Source organism: Haliotis rubra, unplaced genomic scaffold (assembly GCF_003918875.1).
Source record: "Haliotis rubra isolate DU_JTF1 unplaced genomic scaffold, ASM391887v1 Scf408, whole genome shotgun sequence".
Taxonomy (NCBI): Eukaryota; Metazoa; Mollusca; class Gastropoda; order Lepetellida; family Haliotidae; genus Haliotis; species Haliotis rubra.
This window is the reverse complement of record NW_025767089.1, coordinates 568,235-582,189: the sequence shown is the minus strand read 5'-3', so window position 1 is coordinate 582,189 and position 13,955 is coordinate 568,235. Positions and strand designations below refer to the sequence as shown.

The following is a 13,955-nucleotide window of genomic DNA, read 5'->3' as shown; positions in this document are numbered from 1 at the left end:
TTGCTTCAGGGTCGGTATGTCAGGCTAGCTGAAGGGATGGCTGGAGATAACATGATCTTAACTTGATATAATTTATTTTTACCCACGAAACCTGATTACAAACCACTGTACAGTGATTGCATCCGCCATTTAGTGTGTTATATAGCGGATAAGTTGACATTAAGTCTTCTCATGGTCTGATAGGTAGGAGACTGGGACGACTCAGAAAGTCATAAAGACACGTAGCAGGTGAAGCTTTCATGGAACAAGATACACTTCTATTTCATTTTAACATATTAACTGTGGGATTGTGGTGGGTGATATAATGGAAGAGTGACACTGCATTGTAAATTAGCTACCAGATGTAAAACGGAAAGATTAAACAGTTATGGGATTCCATTTTGTTACTCTGACTTTCGGGAACTCTCTCTCTCTCTCTCTCTCTCTCTCTCTCTCTCTCTCTCTCTCTCTCTCTCTCTCTCTCTCTCTCTCTCTCTCTCTCTCTCTCTCTCTCTCTCTCTCTCTCTCTCTCTCTCGTTATCGGGTTTCGCACCGTACGTTACGTTTGTTGGTTAATACGTCAAAATCTCCTGCCAAATAATCCACCCATGGCATGCAGATTATCCGTTAGAATAGGTAACATGCTAGTAAATCCCGACAGCAGCATCAGCCAAAGGACTGACAGTACGTTTAGGTTCATGGCCTTGGTGTCGAAAATATCTTATGTATCAGGACGAACTATCTAATGACGAAACTGCAGAGTTAAGACGTTCGCATCAGTGCGCAGGTGCGCAACACTCAAACAGTAGAACACGTGAGGGGCTTTGAAAAGATTAACAGCTCAATTAGCGGTACTCTATAGGACTGTTTGGAGAATGGATTACGTGATACTTCCAGGCAGGACGAAGGTGATATCAGAGACCATATTATATGGTCTCTGGTGATATACACTCGTGCTTTCCAACAGGTCAAGGACACTGCATATTTAAATATGAACTCCCGTAAACCGTGATGATAAAATATATAATAAAACATGTGATACGATACAGTACGAAAAAGTTTAATTGCTTTAAAGCATGTAGGTGCTGCATTTAATCATCATTTGATTACATTTTTTTCAGTTATTTAACAGTGGTGACACATGTGTATTGTTTTGTTATTAAGAAGCACTGAACTGTTGCATGTACTTGAGTGAACAAACTCGTGACAAGACCGAAATGTCCAATCACATAGGGCCAACGCCTATTTTTTATACAATAAACATCAATTACACACAAAAAACCCATCTTAAACCAATATCGTAACGCTACTATCATGACTGGCTATTTAAAAGAGAATCAATATATGTCTCTGTGAAGTGTTTTCACCCTCCACTACCAACAGGCTTTGACAACTGAAGCACGATTCAAATCACGCATGCGCTGGTCAAAGGTCACAGGCACTACAGGGTCGGTGCAGTATATGTGACTGTACCACTCATGCACTTTAAACAGTCCTTTCGCAATTATCATTTGATTGTCTGGTCAGTTGTCCTGATGTCAGACTGTATCAACGTGTGATGGCCCATGTCCGGGACACAATAACCGTGGGGTGTGTGGAGATTTCATGGGTGGGGGTGGGGATTTCATGATGATTTTATGGAGTAGCATGTACAATCTACGCTGTGACAGATGCCCCCCAACTAAAACCTAAAATATATGTACAAAGAACGTGACACATACACCCACCCCACCCTGCATATGATGTACAAAATCAATTACCCCGCTCCCCCTTCCCACATTTTTTTATTTTCCCCCACTTGTAATATTTATAGTCGTTTTATATTTTGGAAATAATTAATTTACCTAACTCTAATATTACGTTGTCATTAAAAAGATACCAAGTACATGTATTTCTTAGCTGGCTCATAAACAAATAACCCGTGAAGGTCCGGGTTAGAATTTTGATCTTCAGTAACCCATGCTTGTCGTAAGAGGCGACTAACGGGATCGGATGGTCAGGCTCGATGACTTGGTTGACACATGTCATCGGTTCCCAATTGCGCAGATCGATGCTCATGTTGTTGATCACTGGATTGTCTGGTCCAGACTCGATTATTTACAGACCGCCACCATATAGCTGGAATATTGCTGAGTGCGGCGTAAAACTAAACCCATTCACTCATAAACAAATAATTAGTATGTAGTGGACTCAGTAACTTGAATGCAAGCGACGCGAGGGAAAGTGCGTGGTTATTAATCATGTTAATTTCAATTTAATAACCTGCTCACGCATTTCTCTCAAAATATATTTTTAAAATTCCCTGTGGAATGAAACGGTCTTTCTACTGTGTTGGAAAATCAGAAAGGGTAAATGATCAAAGGTAGGGACCGACTCCCTTTGGAGCCCACAAACGTCATTTCCTTTATTGATCGATGTGGTTTTCTATTCCGCCAGTAGCTATACTGAGGTTCAGGGTTTTTCTTGTGTCATTCGAAAGAACCACGAAATCTGATGTCATTCAAAGTTAGCGTGTTGGAGACTTCAATGTTGCATTAAGCAAAAATGTTATGACAGAATAGTCACAGCTTTATTATATTTGATATATCTGGATAAACGCAGTTTTATATAATTTATTGTAAATACATGAAGGAATGAAACGACATCGTGCATATTACGGATATTGACAAACCAGAGATCATATGCCATTATACATATATAACTATACAACGGCACTGCGTCAAAACGGCACCTGGCTGGACGAAATCAGGCGAAACGTGAACCGCACCTACAAACATGTTTTATAGAATGTGCAGAATTCAACATAAGATACGTATGTCATATTTTAATGAACTTTTACATAAAAGCAATAAGTTTGCAATGTGGATATGTTCTTACACGCACCAGTTGATAACCGTTTCAACCACTTGTTCCACTTCTTCCATTCCAATTAGCTAGCACGCATGTAATGAAGATATAGTTTTCATAGATATAATTAGACACACTCGATAACCCAACAACAGTCTGACGTCAGAGAGCATTGATTCACCAATGTTTTCTTTTGTTACAAACTTTAAAACTTTACGTCGCACGACACTGTGACGTATATTGCTTAAAGTGTGTGGTGCTGAATTTAAAACGTATCCCATATGAAACACGTGTTATATTTGGGATTACACTTTCTCAGTAAAGTACAGATTCTAATATTTTTATTGGGTTGAGTCCCATCCGGGATTCGAACCCACAACCTCAGAGTCAGGCACATAATCGCCAGCACACAGTCTAAGTAAACTTAGGCTCAGTATTATTCGTTACACTGCAATATTCCAGTGTAACGAATAATACTGAGCCTAAGTTTACTTAAACTCCGCCAGCACACAAAGTCATTGTGTATTCACTATTCATAGGTATAATAGATACAATATCATAATGGGTATTAGAGAGTATGGAGTAAATGTGTGATTTGGGGTTTGTAGTTGAGAATGTATGTGGTAAGGAGTGATGAAAGTTTATTTGGTAAAAATAAAATTAATGTCTTATTGTTTGTTATTTTCTTTAGATGCATTGTGAGAATGTTGAGTGACTCCGTATTCACAACAATGTGTTTTCTTAATCAATTTGATAACATTGTTTGTGTGTGAGAAATCAATCCATGACCGATGTTAAATATTTTTGTTTTCCTCCTTCTTATGTTTATATGCATACGTGTACATGTATATGTTGCCGTTTTGTCCAGAAGAATGTCGGCGTTTTGGTGCGGTGCAATTTTAATCTGACCCCAACCTTCCACTCGCTAAGAGTGCTGGGGAAAGTAGTATCGCAATCCGACCTTGACCTTACGTTGGTAGCGGTGTACACATTTATGTTCCCGTGTGTGTTTACTTCTGAAAATGTCTTCTCTAACGGAAGATGTGGTCCGTCAGCGGTCAAAGTCAGGTCGGACGTGTTTAACATATTCTGGAAAGGTTTATGATGTCACCGACTTCGTCTCTAAACACCCAGGAGGCGTCGATGTTTTGGAGAAGCACGCGGGACAAGATGTGACAGAAGCGATGCACAGTTCGGAAACCCATAAACACTCCAGATATGCATTTACCATGTTAGACAAGTATTGTGTTGGAAAAGTTCAGAATACTTCGGTAAGATCTTTTGGTTACTTTGTTGTAATGTTTGATTTTGTGTTTTAAATGTATACTTATAATCCAACTTGTGAATAATCGTTGGTTTTCCAGTTATTTTGTAGATCGGATTAAGCTTTATATGACTCTTCCAATCCAAGTGTCTACCATGACAATTTGTGTCACAATTTAAGGGCCCAATTTAATTTGCTTCTGAAGTAACTGGCTGAAATCGTGTCAGAATCATTCCGTTAAATATGAATAAATAAATAATCCGCTTGAATATGAATAAGGGATAGCTTTCTCACCGAACACGTGAGTGCATGATTCAAGATAATTCATTGAATCACTTTGGTGTGGATTTCTTATACTAAGAATAGGCAACGTTTTCACAATAATTTCAACTTGGTTGGTTACACATTGCTACATTTTCAGAGAAAAGGGAAAAGTCACACAGTCTTAACGGCAATATTCAAGAGTCATTGTCATGATCATGTTCATTGTGTATATGTGCCATAGGAACTGTGGATGGGTGATTGTGCATGTATCATGTAAATAGTCAGAGCAACAGTGATGATGAGTTGGAAACTTAACCTGTGCTTTCCGACAAAATGCATATTTCGCACACTGGCCTGCCAGGCCATTTAGTGTTTGAAAGAGGAGTGATTTGACCCAAAGATATGGCAACCAGAAGGTGACTTTAGGGTTGCGCAATAATTTTTGTATGAATTTTGAAATTTGCCAGCAGTTTAGGAGGGATGAACTACAGGATGGTTTGATTGGTACTTGTTTAGTTTGATTTTTGTATGTTTTTGTATGTAACCACTAGTTGGTTATGTGGGATTATGTGCGACCATATTTTGATAATCCTAGCAAGTATGAATCTGCCCTATAACATAGCACAGAGCCTATAACACATTACTCATCTACTAAATCAAGCTTTATGGGCTCTATTAAGCTAACAATAGACAATAACCTGAACCACATGGCGACAATGTCTCAATTTGACTCAAGGCTGTAATTACCATGACCAGACCTGCAGTGAAATTAAGCGTCAGACCATGGAGACTAGCCGAGGTATTAAATTAATTAGGTAGGTCTACTGACAAGCTCGTTAACAATAATCAGCCTAAGACTGCTTACCACGATCATGATAGACTAATGGTTAGTCTCTGAATGTATATAATTTTGATAATAACAATTAAACCCATTTAGATTGTAAAGGACCCAGAGTGAGATGAGGAAATCTAGACTTGTTTCATTTAATGCATTAGCATTGCAGGGAGGACTGGGCAGGAGGGAAAGTAATGTGGTTCAGGGACTATGAGAGAGACTACTAATAGTACTATCCTGAGTGTAGGGTATCTTTGGAATTTGAGAACTTGATGAGTTTTCACTCATGTCAGAATCAGTTCACAAGAATATTGTGACAGACATGTAAGGACTCTCAGGGAATGCAGAACAGACTGCAAGTCACTGTGATTGCCTAATAGCATTAGCAATAGCATTGGTTTTCTGATCAACCTGATACACCCATGTCAGCTTTGATGGAAGAGAAGAATAAACCACAGAAGCTGTCTGTTCTGGACATAAGGGAACTGAAATGCACCCTTGAACTCCAATAAATATAAATGTGGTAGTTTTTCAGGGTTTTGATACGCATTAATGCCAGACATGCCAACTGATACAATCCGTTTGGAGAAGTTGGTTGATGATGATGGTTGGTGGTCAGAACGATGGAGGGTAGATAAAATTATCTGCCATTGAGTTTTCCTCAAAGGAAATAACCCTCAATGAAGATTGACATTTGTATGTATTATTAAATTCACTCTTGCCTCATTGTACTCAGAACAAGAAAGTCAGTCAGAAAATGATTTGGACCAAAACGTCCCAGTGGTTAGAAAATATTTGTTTATTTTAGCTAGTGTGCAAAATGTCATCAAAGTAATTGTACAGTTGGTAGTCCACAAGGAAATGTTACCATCCCATGTTACTTGAATCCATTATATCTTTACTTTTTGCATGTCTTATTGAACCACAGTATTTTTCCTTCCACCCAATCCTTTCTGCAGTGCAAAAGCTAGCAGCTGCAAGTAGATTTTCTGAGGTTCTGAATTTCACATCTCCCTTGGGCTCCTTTTCAATTTAAATGGGTTTATTTGTTACAGTCAAAATTATATTCATTCAGAGACTAATCTATATCCTACTTTACTTGACAACATTTGATCTGTAACAGGGACCTCTTGACCTTCGTGATTTTACGCGGTGTGTTGTTTTCTTAAGTCCTGAAATGATTTATCTGAATACACACAAGAAGCACATTGTTGTGTGAAGGACTCAGTGACACGTTCATGTCACATGATACTCTGGTGGGGAAACACCTATGAAGATCCAGGTCTTACGCAACTCATGCTTGTCATATGGGGCAACTGACAGGGCAGGGTCACATATCTTGGTTGATGCTTGTCATAGGATCCCCATTACATACGTCGATGCTTATCTCTGGATTGCCTCTTCCGACTCAGTAATTTAAGACTGCTTGGAGCAACAATAAAAAATAGGTGTGAAAAATAAGCCTCTATAGGTGTCTTAAGCTTTTATGTCTGCTTTTATTTGTATACAGATTTTGTGTACATGTAGGTCGTGGGTGTGGAGTAGTTGTAACCTTTCTTTTCTTCTTTTTGTCTTTTGACTGTCTCAGGAGATAACAAAATGAAAATAACATAACAAATTTGTTTTGGAACAAACTCACGCACCATGGGATTACACTTTCTCAGTAAAGTACAGATTCCAGTACTTTTGTTGGGATTCGAACCCACGCCTTCCGAGTCAGGCACCTAATCTCCAGCGCACAAAGTCACACACCTAACCAGCTCAGCCACTGCAGTTGCATTTGACCACTTTCTAAATGGCATTGTGATTTTATGCGCATCATGTTCGTAAATTCACAAATCTGACAATTTCTGACTTAGTTGATGTTGTAAGATACCATGCCATCAGTTTGTTTCTGTCACTATCTCCGGGGTGGAAATTGAGCTTAATGCCATGCCATGGCACGGTAAATATTGAAATTGCACAGGTGAAATATTTTCAGTGTGCCCTGGCAGCATGACTAAAAATACAACAGAATCCTAACTGTTTTGATAAGTGTACATTAATATTAATTTATGTCAATCAAAGAAGGTAAAAAGTTTTTTCATATGACAATAGTCTGTGATGACCAGTGTGCCGTTGTACAAAGCGATCTTAGCGCTAAGGTGACCGTAACTCCCATACTTTAACACTGACTTAAGGTAGTCTTAGCGCTAAGGTTGGTTTGAACAACGGCACCCAGGATGTATTGCAATTGTTTGCTTTATGATTGTATTATGGTGATAAGAATTTTATATGCCAACAGTATTGTTGATTGTAGTCATAACACTCATTAATGCCTATTATTGCAGTTGGATATAAATGAAACATAAATTATGCATCAGATAACCCATTTCTAAGAGTCAGATTTCCCACCTATGTGTTGATTAGCACGGATTATGGCAACTTATGATCGGAGTATTTCATTTTGTTTGAGTAGTGACAGAGGATCATGACCCAATTTGGCATTGTCAACAATACCGTAATCATTTCCGTTACATTGTGATATATATGTTTCAAGCCTTATCAGTTGCTATAGTTGGTTTCATGTACTATTGGACATATTGGAACAATCATAATGATACTGCTTTAGTTGATAGCTGTTACAATAGTGTTCCAATATCACGGAATACTATTGAAATACAATTACAGTAATAGTCAGTCAAAGCTATGTCATGAAATGTTTTTATATTATGAAATGAATGTGACAGATTGCCTTCACTCAGGATCGTCAAATTAAAAAAATGGGTGTGCTTTAACATTGAGTAGTATGTAATGAATGTAGTTTGTCTTTACCAAGGTATGTTCAAATTTGGGATAGAAAAAATATAGAGAATCATTAATGGTATAACGACACTATGACAACACAATCTGATACTTGTCTTGATATTTTGGGTACAGTATGCAGGGCTTGACATTCACCCAAATTCTCGAACAAAACCACAGTACCAGTAACTTTTAAAAATCACAAGGGACTCTTAATGTCAAATTCAGATTTGCACTTACTTTGTAGAATTTGATCTTTGTAGGGGGAAAGGTAAGCTTGGGGTCAGATTCTGTTATTTATAGCCTACCAGGAAATGATAGAGAATCTGCATAACTTGTTCTTGAGCGGTTTCTGTTATTGTTCATGTTTTTACATCAATATTTGTTGTAATGTAATGAATTGCATGTATTGCGAAACTGGAATTGTAAAGCAGTGATATTGTCGTAGCCTCGTAGGTGTCACAATATTGTTTTGTTATTACACTACTAATTTTATGAAGAAAAGTATCCATATGTAGTAAAATGTCCAATGGATTAGAAGGTTTATGATCCCAATCAAAAATATATTTCCGTCTAATCAGATGTTGAAATGTTGCTTTCATGTAGTAAAGCAAATATGTAATTACAGTGTGTATTTTATTATGCAGTTTTCGCGATTGAACTTCAAAAGTACTCGTCTTTAGACTACTCATTTAGTAAACATTAGGGGTCCTCAGATTACTAAACTAACTCGTCTCTGATAGTATATAATTTGGGTAGACTTGTATAACTACATTTAACATGTTTAATATGAAAAGGAACCCAGTGAAATAGGAAATTCAGAACCTGATAATGAGGAAAATTTAGACTTGCAATAGTTTCTGAAAAATTATGATTAGGATGGCATTAAACAATTACTTGAATTACACTTAAATTGAAAAGGAGCCTAGTGAGATAAGAAATTCAAAACCTGATCCTGAAGAAAATCTAGACTTGCCTCATTTACAGCTCTATCATTACAGTATGGGCTGGGCGGAAGGGAAAATGGCTCAAGCATAGATTTATGTCACAAGGTTTGATTGGCAGTCCAGCTGAGAGTAATGAGATCTTCATGTCAGGCAATGAGGTTATACATAGATATATTCTGCACATCCGCACCTCATTCTATCTGTAGATTGCAATCATTATAGCCCTAATATGCCGTCATAATATTCTTGAGAGTGTTTTGCTCCACATGTAAATCTGTTAGAGAGTTTTCACAAGTTTAGATAAATTTCCGGTTTGATTTAGGCTTGCCAATGCTATTGAAATATTTTAGCAATTTTGTCGAGAGGTTCTGGTCTCTCTCAGCCAGCAAAGGGTTAATGACATGTGACACCTCGACACTACACCATTTTGCTTAAACAGGTTAATGCATGTTAACTGAGCTACCTTAAATCAGTTAATGGATTCTACTCCTCTGTAATTTAGAACTGAAAAGTAAGACCTGAAAGTGCTGATGTTTCAATGCCACCGTAAGCCTACTTCTGTAACTGCATACATTATGTACAGTTATGTCAGTATCTGGTTATGAAACTCCCCAAAATTACAGCCAGACCACAGGGCTGGTTAGATGTAAAACTTGAAAGCAATGACCAAAACTTACCTGCCCACAAAATATCTTCATATGTATACATGTCCAAATTTTAACGCAACCGTCGGGCAGGTGAATTTGAGAATCTGGCAGTCCGTGTTGAACATAACATGTCCTGGGCTGGCAGGTATTTCGAACGCTGGTCAGTAGGCTGACAGTGGCTGGTGTAAGTTTAAGTAAAGTTGCATACATGGTAATATTCTGATAACCTTGAAGAATATAAAATGTTTCTGAAGTGATATGTTGTTTTCCCCATTGTAAACTTTTTATTTCATTGAAAAAATCCTTATCTTAACCCCATGTTGGAATATTGAGATCTGACAAGTTTGTAGGATCTTGAATAAAATTATGCATATCCTGCCTGAGAAGGAAATATGTTCCAAAGTTTCTGAGCAAAAGAAAATATCCCCTATCCTCACCAAGATGACAACTCTGTCTCAAGGATTTGTGAGTGGGAGAATACATCCTTGAATACCCATGAATATCCGGGTTAGAATTGGTCTTCAGGAACCCATGCTTGTCATAAAAGGCGACTAACAGAAATCGGGTGGTCAGGCTCGCTGACTTAGTTGACACATGTCATCGTATCCCAATTATGTAGATCGATGCTCATGCTGTTGATCTCTGGATTGTCTGGTCCAGACTCGATTATTTACAGACTGCCGCCATATAGGTGGAATATTGCTGAGTGCGGCGTTAAACAACAAACAAACAAGTAGGGCTGGGACGATACAATATGTCACGATACGATACGTATCACGATATTTTACCTGCGATTCGATACATATCACGATACATACACCTTGAAAGAATGGCACAGTATTAATGATTTAAAATGATTTATTTCAAGGTATTTGTGTATAACAATAACACTATTGTAATAAACAAACAAGGAACTCTATCATACTTGCATATTTTTCTCTAAATAAGTACTTTAACATGTTTAAGATAAAACTGTTTTGAAAAAAGGTTGTGTATCGTTTTGTATCGATACACCAGTCGACAATACAATAGCTGTATCAAACTTAAATGTATCACGATGTATCGATGCATCAGTGAATCTCCCATCCCTACAAACAAGCATCCTTGTAACCCACTATAAAGCAAAGGACAGTTTATGAGCCAATGACAGTTTCGTGACTCATCACAAGCTCACCTCGGTTGAACCTGACAGCTGTTTCCCATCAATATTCTGTCTGTTTAATTTTTTTTCAATGGGATATTGAAACATGTCGGCAACATTCATTCATTGATGCAGTGTCACTATGGGCAGAGACCATAAACAGATATATGGTCACTCTGGGCAGAGACCATAAACAGATATATGGTCTCTGCTTTGGGTAACTGTGGTTTTATGTCCAGTCAATAGGTTATCGATATGCATCATGCCCTTGGTCTCATCATTGGATTCAGCTTGGAATTATGTCGAACACAGGACACATTAAACCATGTATACCCCTCATGGCACTGGATAATGGGTAGCCTAATGGAACACAGGACCGGATTGAATCCCCCACATGGGCACAATGTAAACCATTTCTGTGTCCCCTCATGGATATTGCTCAAAGCGTTAAAACCAAAGATCAGTATACAGCTTATAGCATTCAAGGACATGTAAAAGTAGAGTGAGTGAGTGGATAAGGTTTTATGCAATGTAGCAATATTCCAGCAATTCTGACACCAGAAATGGGCTTCACACATCGTACACATGTGGAGAATCGAACCCAGGTCTTTGGCATGACGAGTGACCGCTTTAACCACTCTGCTACCCCACTGCCCTGAAGTTAAAGAACACCTGAGTGTTTGTAGTCATATGTAAGAATGAAGTGGTCTTTAGGTCATATGAACCCATGAAGGTCCGGGTTAGAATTGATCTTCAGTAACCCATGCTTGTTGTAAGGGCGACTAACGGGTCTGGGGTTCAGGCTCGCTGACTTGGTTGACACATGTCATCATATCCCAATTGCATAGGTCAATGCTCATGAAGTTGATTGCCATGTTGTTGGAATATTGCTGAGTGTGGCGTAAAGCTAAACTCATTCACTCACTCACTCACGCTCTTTAGGTTATATGAAATGAAGTCTGTGAAAAACTTCCAAGACATTCTCCAGAGAAATGATGTAGACATGGCAGCTAAACATAGAAAATGAACATGCAGACATGCTGACGTTAGTGAGAGAGAAGGAGGCCAATGTAAATTTCTCAAGCTGATAACACAGCTCTTGGGGAAATGATATTCAGCGTTTGAAAATGTGTCTAAATTATTCTTGTCAGATTGCCAGCCCATTTAATTCCAAAGGAAAACCTAAAGCTTTCTGTGAGAGCTCATTTCTGTCCCTGAAATCCTGTACTGTATTCTGACACATGGGCATCAAGTAGGCTCAAACGTTTAAAATGCACCTGAGGAAAGATTATATTGCATCGTTGGGGACACACAATACTGTTCATTGTACCCAAGTCTTGACAAGTAAAAAGTTCTTGTAATTAAAGTAGTTATCAAACCGTACAGTACACCCCATCATTTCTTTACTGTACCTAATTCTTGAAATTAGTAATGAGAGATTCAGAGAGACTCTAAGTTTTAAAGTTTGATAGTCACTGACCGTCGACTCACCTGGCATGAAATGCATGTGCTGCATACAGGCACAAGGGGTCATCTCAAAGATATTTTATGCTTTTTCATGTACATTGTATATGTCACATCTATTGATTAACATCTTACGTGTCTTTCTTACAGAAAGTTTATGTTGAGATATGTAAAAGAGCATGATACCCATAGAAAAGCTTAAATTAGCCATCGTATTAAATGTCTGAAATTTTTGGGTGACATGACCACCCGAAGATCATTAGGACTGGATATTCTTTGTAAATTGTTATGACATGCCGTTGACTTACCCAGTTTAATTCCCCTAAAGGATTATCTTATCTCAGCTGATATCTCTATCCCCTAGCCTGACCCCCACCACTGTCTGCAACACCTGTCCTGGTTTGCTTTTGAGACGTCCCCTCCTACCTGTTTCTTTTTATAGTGATAGTGAGACTCCAGGGTAGCTTCATCCTTAATAGTTTCAGTCTTAAAGTTATTATTTTTTACGTCAGCTATCGTTTATGATGAAGCTAATTCTAATTTCAAAATGGGCATTTAAATAGTTTCCTTTGTAATACAATATCGTCACACACTAATTTGCATAAAGCCATGGTCTGTTCCAAATAAGTCGCTTTTGACTTAGAAAAAAATGCATTGCTCATTTCTGCACTAATCTCTCCTCAGTAAAAGTCCTTTTTCTATGTTTCCTATCTCCCTACCAAAGAGACTGTAGTTAAGCCGAACTTAGTTTAACAGATGTTTCACATTTTCACATATTAACTACATAAATTGTAGATATAAATGCGAAAAACCAGGGGGTGTTTTTATTTCTGACAAGTACTTTAGTTGCTCACTGAATGCTGTAATCAGAATCTGATTATTATTATCCCGGATAACTCAAGCTGCCTGTTAGGCACTAGAAGGTTATAGTCACATGACTTTATCCAACCAGGTACCCATTTTCTGCTGGGTGATCAGAGGCAATTTTGAACAAACTCACTTGCCTAAGGTGAGACCACCTTATCACATGTGCATCGTTGGGGCAGGACTGAAGTCCTGAACTCTCAGGACTCAAGCTGCCAAACACAGTCACTCATCCAAGGAATCCCCGAGCTCGACATTGCTTAACTTCAACTGATTCGTGACGTGACCACCCACCACCACATGTGTATGATACAGGAGAGTTGTGTGCCAAATTCCGTTGAAACTACTTGCTTGAACTTACCAGGTAGCTTTTTTATGAAGAGTGTTATTAACTGAACTTGCACGACCAAACAGAATTTGATTATCTAACACAAGGCCAGTGGCAAAAGTCACAGACTTCATAAGAGGGAGAGTATGATGTTGGATATTTTTTATGCACCCCTGAACAAAGTCAAGACCTTCATGAGACCAGTATTTAACTGGGGTACGTACGATTCACTCTCATGTTTGGTGTGAATCAGACCGTATCTCTTCATGAATTCACTAGTTATCTGTGTTCACTAGAATCGTAAACTCATGAATATTTTTAAAAAGTGTTCTTACTTGAGTTTAGGTAGTGTTTGTTTGTTTTTTATTTCCGTTTAGCATTTAAGGGATATAGCGGGGATAGGCTCCGTCCGTCTGTCCATCCGCATTGCGTGCGGGAATTGGAATATCTTACGAACCGTTGACTAGATTCTTTTCATATTTGGTACCTAGGTTCATCACAGTATAGGAAAGATCCTAGTCAGGTTTGGTGACCTTGACCTTCATTTCATTTTACAGCGAGATATCTCAAGAACCGTTCTCTAGATTTTCT

The 13,955-nt window shown here is 38.3% G+C and overlaps 1 protein-coding gene across 1 annotated transcript in view; it reads left to right on the top strand.

Moving 5' to 3' along the window:
- The first annotated feature begins 3,793 nt into the window (after nucleotides 1–3,793).
- Nucleotides 3,794–13,955, top strand: part of LOC124287911 (fatty acid 2-hydroxylase-like) — a 31,206-nt gene continuing 21,044 nt past the window's right edge. Inside the window, 1 exon segment of the mRNA XM_046724399.1 lies at nucleotides 3,794–4,097. Coding sequence (XP_046580355.1) covers nucleotides 3,849–4,097 — 249 coding nt within the window. The 5' untranslated portion in view covers nucleotides 3,794–3,848.